The sequence below is a fragment of the Lissotriton helveticus genome, chromosome 10, assembly GCF_964261635.1.
Source record: "Lissotriton helveticus chromosome 10, aLisHel1.1, whole genome shotgun sequence".
Lineage (NCBI taxonomy): Eukaryota > Metazoa > Chordata > Amphibia > Caudata > Salamandridae > Lissotriton > Lissotriton helveticus.
In genome coordinates, this window is record NC_136071.1 from 862,854,429 (window position 1) to 862,866,645 (window position 12,217).

At 40.5% G+C, this 12,217-nt stretch overlaps 1 protein-coding gene across 2 annotated transcripts in view; it reads right to left on the bottom strand.

Annotated features, from left to right (window-relative positions):
• The window catches only part of LOC144784600 (ATP-dependent translocase ABCB1-like), a 223,057-nt gene that overhangs the window by 138,880 nt on the left and 71,960 nt on the right, over positions 1-12,217 (bottom strand). For both annotated transcript variants that reach the window (XM_078663506.1, XM_078663505.1), the window contains exons 5-7: positions 10,378-10,528; positions 9,766-9,838; positions 5,467-5,658 (exon numbers count right to left, since the gene is read on the bottom strand). In XM_078663506.1, the coding sequence (XP_078519632.1) occupies positions 5,467-5,658; positions 9,766-9,838; positions 10,378-10,528 (416 nt within the window). The remainder of the gene's footprint in view (positions 1-5,466; positions 5,659-9,765; positions 9,839-10,377; positions 10,529-12,217) is intronic.

Genomic DNA, 12,217 nt, shown 5'->3' on the forward strand with positions numbered 1-12,217 from the left:
TAGATATAGCTGAAGCACACAAAGACAATTTAGCTTATAGATTACATGAAGAAGAGAAAATATTTTTGAATTTAGTGGAGAAAAGGAGACATGATTTCCACAGAAAGGCCACTGAACCGAAACCCCAGATTACCAAATGGGCTAAAAGGGAAGAATTTATGGCAACTGGCGGAACTCATGCTGCTATGTCTCTGGACTTTGAAAAGAAGGGGAAAATCTGTCGTCATAGATTGAAAACGGAGTATAACAATGAATTCATCGGTTCCAGTGAATGTGAACACAATTTCCTGATAATTGGTGGTTGGGGACTAAAAGGGCAACTGATCCAGTATTTCCCGGAGTCTATTATATTTGTGGGAATAAAGCTATTTTAAGCTGCCTGATCATTGGTATGGGAGTTGCTATTTCGGAATAGTATTCGCGAAGGTATACCATGTAAAAGGAATCACTGGAAGCAATAAAAAAGGATCATGTACTAACACAACATAAAAGCTTGTTTTTCAGAAATTGTGGGGAATATATATAGTGCATTGATACCATCAGTGGGAGCAATTCTGAACACTCAGAATTTGTAAATTATCTACAGTAGTGGATCGCTTATCGACTGACACTGCTAAAGGATTCTTATTGATTAATACTGAAATAGTTGAGATCAGATCAATGGTTTTACAAAATCGACTTGCTCTTGATATATTATTGGCAAAAGAGGGCAGAGACTGTATAATGTTGAAGGCGCAACATTGTTGCACTTACATACCTGATAAAAGTGTTTAAATTGGAAGGTATGTCAGAAATATTACTCATTTGGAAGAAGAATTGAAAGCACTGGAGGTTGATTGTGCATGGAAGAGACTAACTGATGGTCTCTCATCAGTAGGTAGTTGGCTTTTTAATGTAGGTAAAAGCATTTTAGGTAAAGTACTGATGTCAATAGTGGGGATATTACTAATAGTTTTGATAATAATGATTTCGTGCAAATCTTGCAGAAACAGAAAGTGGTATGCAGTAAATGAGAAAAGAAAGATGCGAAAATTTGATGAGACTCAAATGGAAGAGTTGAAGGGAGACATTTATAAAAGAATGAAAGGATTTCAAAAGAAACGGGATAATAGAAGTCCTAAAGAAATTGGGAGAGTGCTAAAGTTGGCATCTGGTTCTGAAATTAAAGATGGTATGAATACCATCAAAGAGGGGATTGATGGAGCAAGGTTTCATATGTACAGAAACTTGCTTGGACTCAGTCCTCTCAAAATAACATGTAAGTAATTAACCCGTTTACTGCTTCGAACGTTCAGCGCCAGTGCTGAACGTTCGAAGAAACAGGTGCGGCCGCGTCGGCCGTTGGACGTGTGCAGCACCAGGGGGGTAGCTCGCGCAACGGCCGATGGCAGCAGCGATAGGGTTAATCAATATGTTTTGTTTACTAATATTTGCATTACACAACATTATTAGCAAGATGGGGAAGCTTGCATATGTGCTTTTACTAACAGTAACCCGAGTGTTCTAAAATGCCCGGAGAATACGCGGGAACTCTTTTGCGCATGCGTCTGCCACATCTACGTGATGTGAAGTCTTTCGCTTCTGGTGGGAATTTCTTGAATCTGCGCACTAGTGCCAAGATGGCCTCTTCATGTCTCACACATTAAAGCACCTGCTACTGCTTCAACTAAACTTTGCTTGTTCTGCTTAACGATTAATCTTATAGTTAAAATAAAGTAATGGGGTTCGAGCAGAGATAAGTGTTATACAGTGCATTCATTTATTTTGGGATTCTAATATGTTTTTCTTTGACTTTGTTATTAGCTCGCATTTGGGCCTAAGGGTGACATAAAACTCCACATTGAAAAGGGTGCGACTGAGCAGATGATCCCAGAAATCTCTGAAGTCACTGTCATTGAATGGCTGCCAATACTCATCTTACCCACGATGTTCCTGGGAAACTGACCATTTGACCTCAGTAGAGGAAGAAATATGAACTGTAACAAATACATTGTATATGATTTGAAACCAATATTGCTGGGTGGAATAAAAGTGCATGGGAAAATAAATTATGGGCGGGAACTTGATTAATTTAAGAGAAGTCAATGAAAATGACCTCATCTTAGTATGGTGTGATGACCTCTCCTCATCTTTCTGACCAAACAAATGAAGGGAACACATAGAATTTAAAACATTTAAGGGTGTTACATTGCCCAGAAAATAGTATAACTAAGGTAGGCTTAGTTAGTTAATTTGTCAGACTTGTCACAGACCCAACATATGCTGAAGGAGAATCGAGAGCAGAGGTGCTGGCGAAGCACTCTGTCAGAAGAATCGGGGTGTGCTGAGGGAGAAGTATTGATTACCCAGCTGGGGTACCCGATTGCTAGAGAGGGGTGTGACGCTGGCGTTGCACTTAGCGGAGGTCACCTTTCCTGATCTGCACCTGTTCTGTCCCGTTGGCACCTGATTAGTCAGGATCCCTTTTCTGTGCCCCAGCCCGTGGCCAGGATTGGTCCTCGCACCATTCTAGGTAAATATAATCCATGTGGTATGTCCTTGTACTATTTCCCTTTTTCACCCTTCCCAGGTACCAATGTCTAAAGGTGTTACTATAATTTCTTGCAAACTTTACGTCCTATTGGTTATTTTCTTACTTGTAAAATTTATGGTCACTGTATTGTGGCTGCTGACTCAGAAAAACTTGCATAGATAAGGTGTTTAAAACTTCTCCGGAGTCTGATTATTTCAGGAAAGCTGGGACTTGTTTCAGGATTTTAAGAATGGTGCATAACTTTTTGCCTCTGCTATCTGTTCCTCACCGAAAAAACATTGTCCAGGCCTTGGTTACCTCGCGCCTGAACTAGGCTAACTCTCTGTACCTGGTGCTTCCTAGCTACCTAATTGCTCATCTGCAGGTGATCCAAAATACGGCTGCCAGGGCGATTTTTCTGGCAGCCCCTAGGATAGTAGTTGGGGGCAAAGTACCTAAATATTGCAGGTTGGAATCCCACCACTATCAAATGTCTATTTGTAGATCACAAAAGAAATAAAATGTGCTTTTGTGTACAAAAAGTATCAATATGACAAGGACAGCTCTGTTTTAAAGCTGTTGAGAATTACATTGCCAAAAATGTTGATATATTCATTTACAAAAATAATAATTTCATAAAATAATTCTGTGAAAGAACATATCTAATCCCTTTCTGCAAAAAAAAAGGGAACTCCACAACATACTTACTGACACCCAGTCTGTTTTTTTAAGCACCCATAGCCCGGAAGGAGCACTCAATGCTGCAACAGATGAGGTCCACACCTTGCTAGACCAAGGAGAAACCACTACCCTCAAACTGCTGGACCCATCTGCTTTGTTCATCACAATATTTCACTCCAGCCACGTCAAAAGACTACACGAAAAAGGCATCTAAGGACCAGCCCTCAAATGGATATGCTCCTTCCTCGCAGGAAGAACACATCAGATCCCAAGGACTTGATCTGCGGTGTTCTCCAAGGTTTATCACTCAACTCAACCCTGTTCAACATTTACATGACACTACTCACCGATGTCATCAGAGAACATGCTACCTCCATCATTTCCTACGCCGATGACACCAAGCCCATCCTATCAATGTCCAAGGAATCCACCATCACCAGTACCAATGTAACCAAATGCATAATCCATGTAGGAGTGTTGATGGAAAACGACTGCCTAAAACTCAACTCCAACAAGACATAAGTTCTGATCTTCAGAAACGGGGATTCCCCCTGGAACTCCTCTTGGTGGCTGTCAGAGCTTGGTCTCACACCAACAGCTACTAACCATGTAAGAGATCCGGGAATCATTTTAGACAGCATACTCAGCATGGCAGCACAGATAAACGCAGTCAGCTCCTCTTACTTCCAAATACTACACATCCTCAAAAAAATCTTCAAATGAATTCCCAGGACCATCACTCAAGCCCTCATCACAAGCAGAGTAGACTATGGCAATGCACTCTACGCTGGAGTCTCCAACCACCTACTCCATTGATGTCAAACCATCCAGAAGGCTGCAGCAAGACTCCACCTAGACCTCCCATGTCACATTCACATCACACAATGTCTCCGAACGCTACTGGCTGCTGATACACAAATGCTGCCAATTTGAACTCATCACACACGCATACCTGGTACTGTGCAACTTAGATCCAGCATAACACAACAGCTGCCTTCACTTCCACCAAGCTACCAGACACCTGTGCTCAGCCTCACTCTATCTCGCACATACCCCTGCATCCGCAAAAGCAGAATGTGAGGCCTAGCCTTCTACTACATCGCACTCAAAACATGGAATGACCTCCTTCTACACATTAGTGCCTCCGCTAATGAAACTTAGTATGCACTAAATGTGCAGAGTAACCTTTATAAACAATGATTTCATTATGGTCAAATTCGTAACGGAGCTGCAACTCAAGGAGTGATTAGAATCTAGAATTAGAACAATGGCAGAATGGTTGGACATATGTTGAGGTGAAGTTGTTCAAAAACTAAATAACATTTTCTATTTCCTTCACATTATCAGTTTACTAACTGACATGATTATAACATTGATGACTCAGTTACTACAGCATATGTTCTTGTCCTAATTTACTAGACAGTTGCCTTTGATATTGCCAACCAAGCACACTTCCTATGGCTTGACTGTTCAACAACTACTTTGCTGATAATGGGACCTGCTCAGGATGTTTTGCAATCACCTCCTCAACAGCTGACATACCTATCTAAGTACCTCTCTTGTGACCGTAGAGGTAACTTTTTTGCTCCAAGACTACTATAGGAGGGATGAGATTTGAAAGTAGATGAGCTGAGACATCGTTTGTTATTGGGCCTTCTTTACTTGCTTATCCTCCTTCAATTTTTTTCTTCAGACACATTCACCTCAAGCAACAGTACCAGATATTGTGGCTTATACTCGAGCTGCACTCTAGGAATGAATTCAAAACTCAAAGCCTTGTTTTAGATCAGATAGGTCTATAGTGTTATTGTGAACAACAGCATTGTCTCCTGCAACCAATCTGACCAACATAGCACATTGTCTAGGAATCAAGTTGGAAATCCATTAAGCACTATACCCTGCATGGTTGCCTCTATGATGACTATGTGGTCTCAGTACAAAATGTCTAGAATTATTCTACTAATTTCATTCGAAACTTCCACTGGCTTTTGCCCAAGATTTTCTATTTGTACCACCAAACATGAAAACTGCCCCCATTGTCAATATCTTCTCTTGCAATACTATGCCAATTTGAGCAACAATACAGTTCATGGTGTGTGAATGCTGCAACTTCTATGATATAATAAGTTATATTGAAGATTTAACCAACATCACATTACAACAGTGAAAGGATTGTCAATTCAACTAGAAATTATATACTTCAGTAACATGAATGCTAACTTGAATCCATAGAAATGTACTGAGTCAATATCTATCAAGATATACCTACTTACTCTGTTAATCTAGTGTTCAGAGTACCAATCTGATTAGTGTCAAACCAAGACATGTCCTGATGAAGGACGGCATAGAAGAACTTTTGCCGGATTCTTGCCGTCTGTCTGGTTGCAGCCACCAAAATTGACGATACTTGAAAAAAACTTAATACAAGCACAGCAAATCCAATGCCAATGAAGTAATACGCGTATCTGTTGATTAAAACAAAGTATTGTTTTTTAATATGCTCAGGTTCAAAACCAACAATATAGCACAGCTATAACCTATTAGCAAATTTCAAGTGAGAGAAATTACATTTTACTCAGGAGACATAGAAATGCTCTTCACAGAAATCAAATTGAGGTTTTTTGATATACTCATTAGCTTTTTCGCCAGTTTTTTAGCATCCTCCATGCGGAGTGTTATCTTTTCATTTCTCATTCCAATAATCTAATATTCCTCAAGATTCATTTGGGGTACAGTTGATAGTCTAAAGGTGGTTGTTCTAAGTCTTACTTTCTGCACTAGGGCTTGTCCTCCAAATTGAGATTTCTTGCTTCTTGTGGAGTGCCTTTTGTACAGTGCACTTGTGTCTTTCTTGGATAAAATTAACCCGGTTCCAAAAAGCCAACTACAGCACTTGCACATCAATCATATCCTTTTCAAGCAAGCATTGCAGCATAGCCAGTCATGGTGAAGTAAGTTCCTATTGTCCATCGTAAAGAGGCCCCTGCGGTTTGCTGCTGTACCATCACACTCACATAGATATCATTTGACACGTTAAGTTCTGCCAAGATAATTGCTCTCAGATAGCTACCTCTCAGGGAGGTTACCAAAGAATGTGCTTACTTTGCATTGTCAAGGAATTTTTCTTAGTATTCTATGACCACCGAACCCTCTTTTTTCATTGTGAGACAATTATTGCTTTAAACCACCAGGTTCTTTACAGCCTGCAATGTGAGTGGCATAGCACCTGTTATCAGCTTTCAATTTCACAGAATTATCAAAGATGTTGAGGTTTCTAACAGAAGCACTGTTGGAAAATGGCCCTCTTTGAAGGTTCACCCTAAATGTTTGGCCTGCCTCCTCCCCTTTCTATGACCTTATTTTTGTTGGTTTTAGGACTCTGAACACTTTGCCACTACTACCTAGTGCTAAAGTGCATATGCTTCTCCCCTAAACATGGTGATATTGGTGTATGCCCAATTGACATACTTTGTTTACTTATATGTCCCTTGTAAAGTGGTATACCAAATCTCAGGGCCTGTAATCTAAATGCTACTAGTGGGCCTGCAGCACTGATTGCCCCACTCATACAAGTAGCCTTTCAAACCTGCCTTAGGCCTACAATTGCAGGGACTGTGTGAGCAGTTTACTGCCACTTCAACTTTCCATTTAAAACCACTTGTCAAGACTTCCCTTTTACTACACATACGTCACCCCTAAGGTAGGACCTAGGTAGCCCTATGTGCAGGGTGCTGTGTAAATAAAAGTTAGGACATGTACTGCTATGTTTTATATGTTGTGGTAGTGACAAACAGTTAAATTTGTTTTTCACTACTGTGAGGGTTACTCCTCTTATAGGTTAGCATTGAGAATTCCTCAAAACACTTTTAGGATGTAATTCCTCACTAGAAAGGAGTAGCTGCATCAAGTTTCACATCTGTGGAACGGTAATGATAAATTCCATTTCATTGGTGAAGCTGGGGTCAACATTGCTGTTTTAGAATTGCCACTTTTATAAAGTGGACATTTCTGGTCTTGCTCCTCTGTGTGCCTTGCAGCCTGTCTCCAACACACTATTGGGATGGGTGCCAGCTACACTTTGTGCATTCCATCTAGACAGCCACAAACACAGGAAGGGTGGGTGTGACAGAACTCATCTGCAGTAATCTACATTCAAATAGTTCTTCCTGGGCAGTAAGAGGGAGGAGCAGCAGACACCTGAATAGGTAGTGTCCTGTGTCCCACACAAAGGGTTGATTAACCGTTACAGATATATTCTTGCAGACAGGGCTAGGATGAAAGGAGACCTGTGCACTTCAAGGGCCTGCTTTGAAGTCAATTCCACTTAAAAGGCACATTTGGGTATAAGAACTGGGGCTCTGACCCTACCAAGTCAGTACACTCCTGGACCAGTCAAGAACTCTGCCAGGAGTAAAGACTGTTGTGATACAAGGATTGCCACTCTGATTGACTGACTGCTCTGAAGGAAATGCTTCTCTGCTTTGCTGAGCTGCCCTGCTGATGACAAGGAGTGCACCCATCTCACTTGAACCCAGAGTAACTCCAAGGGTTTGCTGGCTTGCCCACTATTTTTTGAAGTCTCAGGGCCATCAAATACTTTCTGCAAACTCTGTTGCTGGACTCTGCCCACTAAAGTCCTCCCCTGTCTGAGGCGTCAATCCAGTCCTGGGACGCAGAAGTGGGTTCTGTAGCTGTTTTTGCATCAGAATCAATGAAGTGACGACTTTGTGCTGATCAGAACCAACTCTTTGCCTTTTGACGTGATCGGCTGCGACAGCAGTGGTGGTGGCGGCTGCGGCGGCAGTGGTGCACAAATACTTTACTCATCGAGGACAGGGTGGATACATCAGCCAACTAGATGCTCAATTACTAACATATCATGCAAGCAAAATTGCACTGGATCCATCCCACACCTTCTCTTTTCTCATGCTGTACTACCAGCTGGTTTTCATTGGAAAGCCTTTAAAAGCAAAGATAGGGGCCCCTAGAACTCCGATAAATGCTCCTATTAGAGTGAGATGGGTTGATTGCCCTGTAGACATTACAACAGAGAGACTGGGAAAAGAGGTTCCCCATTTTCATTTGTAAAATAACCCAGCCATTTCCCACTTCCATCAGGCCCAATAGAGTTTCCACTCATTTAACCAATGGCCTGATGGTACATGGCATCAAAGTCAGATGACAAACTAAGTAATACATGTACAAAGCCAGCTGCCCCTGAGTACTAGCTCAAAACAGTTTGTTGTAAATGTAAATTAGAGCAATCTCTATCATGTCGAAATTCAAAATTCCTTCGGTTCAATAGCTCAAGTCTTTCAATGTGGGCCTGCAGTGGTAATTCTACACCACTTTTAGTTCAGTTGAGACCACTCACAGGTTTAATATGGGCCGTTGGCTTTCAAGATACCCCTCATGCTAGTGTGGCATTTTAAACAGCATATTTGCGAGCCAAAGTACTGATTGATAAATGTTTGGGGTCTGTCGTTCTATACCCCATGACTCATTTTGCCACTTTCCCTACCTCAAAGTTGTCTCAGTCTTGTCCATCTCTACTTTTCTCTCACTACCTCAACCCTCTGTGTACCCTATCCCTACATTTCATCTGTTCTGTCTCCTGTTCTCCTAATCTCTACCACACCATTAAACCTCTGTATCTTTATTCCTTGCTAACTCACCTTTCCCTCTTTAACGTTTAACTCTCATATCCTCACCTATCTAACTCATCTAAAGCAAGTCACTGTGTACCTACCATCTGCTTCTACTTCAATGACCTTGTTTTACCGTTCTCTTTGCCTCTTTGGCCTTCACATATCTCCCCCTTCCTCCCATTTTGCTTACTCGTCAGGGGAACATGAATCTATTTAGCCAAAGACGTATACATGTATTAAGAAGCGGAGGGAGAGGGCAGGGGAAGCAAATTAAACATATTTCATCCAAGGGAATGGAGAACTCTCAGACTGGTTATTAGATTTTCACTGTTGCAGCGAGAATGTCAATTTGATGAAAGAGATGCATCTTTTGATTACATATGATATATCCAGAAATTAAAGCTACAGTTTCATGTGTCTTTTAATGTTGTGCACTGGTCACTCAAAAATTCGAGGAGTTCCCCTTCTTGGGACATTCTTTCCATGTAAAATCTTGTTTTGCAAGACCAAACAACCCTGATTCTGCGTGCCATATTGAAAGCTTAAATAAGATGGAAATCAGTAATATAATCAAGTTGTTCAGAATATAAATCCTTAATATATGCCTTTGCCTGTGGAAGAAAAAATCCTTAAAATAGCTAAATGAGGAACTTACTCCACAATAACAATTTTGTACCATCAGCGTTTACTTTGTTTTTATTGGCAGTCAGAATGCCCTAAATTCCCTTTTCAAAGATAAAGGATTTCCTAGACAATCTATGACCCACTAGCTAATACTAATGAAAAAAAATAGACACCAGGAGTTGCCAGGATGGAGCCCATAGTGAGTGTTGCAATGATGTCATCAATAAATGCAAATATTATATTTATATTCACTTAGCCAGGAATAAGTGTTACAACAATGCACAATGATTTTCCCCTCACCTGGTCATTTCAGTTTCTATATTAAAACCAGGAATCTGAAAGCAAGTGGAATTGGATAGCATTGACATGTTAGCTGTAAAGAGAAAAAAAAGAACAATTTGTGAACCATGAAGAAAATTATAATAAAGCTTCAAGGGGAATCATTTTGGGTCAACTTTCTGTTTTCATTGTTGCCTCAAGCTCAAATTCTACTTTTGATTATTTTGAGTATCAAAATCATTGTTCATTCCATACCTGGGGCATGTGTCCGATATTTTGTTCAATGCCTTAAAGAACGCTGCATCATAATGCATTGATTTTCTGCTGGTCTTTGACCAAGTACAGTTCTCCATTACCTTTGAGCTACGTTCACGTTATAGAAAGATGCCAACAGATAGGACAGGCATTCTTTTTTTTGCAAATACCTTTAGGTACGATACATATTGTTCCAAGTTGAGAAGATGCCCACTTTTTCCAGTACAATATACTGAATTACTATAGACTGCTAATCAAAGTGAACTAGGAGTGGTGGACACTTATTGAAATGTGATCCGTTTGAATACACAAATCTGAGGTTGCAGTTTAAATTGACTCACTTACTGTGCAGAACAGTATTTGTAAATATATATTTACCTGCAGTTGCATTTGACTGACCACTCTTGACAAAGCTGTCCGTCATTTCACCAAAGACAATGATCATAAGTGGCAATCCAACACCATTGGCAAGGGCACAGAGCAGGCTTAGGATCACCAAAAATTTATCAAGCCCATCAGCAAAGGTAAACTGCAATGAAAAACAATGAAAAGAAGTTATGCATTTCACATAAATCTAGTTATAACTAATGAATGCCTAGAACACTAGACAGCTTTTTTTATTTATAATTCCTGCACTCTGACGCCCACCTCCAGTGTTTCAGATTTTCACAATTCCCATAAACTACATTTGCAGACAGTGTTCCTGCTTTACAAAGCCTTGCTCTGAAAGTTGAAAATCTACTCCTGCCGATTGGCTCCTGCCCGTGCTTAATTTGGTGTAAACAATAATGCAGGACCCCAAAGCAGGAAGCGGCGGAACAAGCAATGCTCACCTAGCAACATGCCCTATTTACAATTAGCAAATCTCTGCACAGATGTTCAGATGAAAAACTTCCTTTCTAGTTACATTTAGGGAGAGGTCACAGTTTAAAAAAAAGGAAGCGCTCACTCCTAAGCATGAAAGGCACTTCTAATTTGTGGGCGTTTGCAAGAATGTCTGTAGTATTTTTGGAAATCTAAGGCAGTTGCATATTTCCAGGAATATTGCACTGTCCAAAACTTTACTCGTGCACACTTTTAATCATGTGGAAATAGCCACAAAACTGGCTAATGGAGCTTTATTTTGTTTGTCTTTGCCCTTTGTCAAATTTCTCCAATATCAGGCGCACTTGACAATGCCTTGAAGGATCTTTATAGGTCTCTTGTTTTAAAAAAAAAATGTATGCTGGTGGAGGTGTATGGGTGACCTGAAGATGTGCCGATAATCAAAATATTCCTTTGAGTGCGCAATGCCTATTAAAAGCTTTGTTCTATTTCTGTGATCCACACTCAATAGTTATCTATTTAAGGATTAGGTTTGTGAGAATTCTGTGAAACAATGTCTAGATGGGTGGAGAGTCAGGTCCAATGGAGTCGCTCAGACACTTCAGGAATGTCACAGGAGCAGGGAAAAACAAAGAGGACACCCAGAGGTATCCTATATTCTTCGACAAAACACAGTAGCTTCGGATGACTTTAGAACCAATGTCTTTAGAACCATGTCCCTTTGCTCTCCCATCAGTGTCAGCTACCAGACCCTGGTGCAGGGTCAGCCTCCACTGCCTCGATGAAGGTTTTGTTACATGTTTCTTTGCATTTTTATTAATACAGATACAGAGGCACAATATACACAGACAAACCATGTGGCATTCATATTTGTACATTTTGGATTTAATTCATAAAAGATGTTGCAGCAGATTTCATTTTGAAGAATGACTGTGTTAGAAATTGGGTCTCTAGTTGGCAGAGGTATGCACCCTTTCCAAGAAGGGACAACAATCCTAGTCAGGGTAAGCTAGATACACACTAAAAGATAACCTGTGCTCCCCCTCTTGTTGCTTGCCACAGAGCAGTCATGCTTATCGAATGAGGTAATGTGTAAAGTATTTGTGCAACACACACACACACACAGACATACACACCCGTTAAACGCAATGAAAACTCCACCAAAAATACACCACCCAGGTTTAGAAAACCAAAGAATATTTCTATAAGTAAAACGAGACCACAATACAATAAGTCGAATCGGAGTTATGAATTTTTAAAGAATACACCAAAACTAGTGCTTAGAAATTTATAGCGTTAAAGAGTTACTAGACGTCGCACTAGACTGGGGTGAATCCAAAGTTCAGGCCAAATGCAATGGAGGGCAGACTGACTACAGAACTCATGCAGGTCC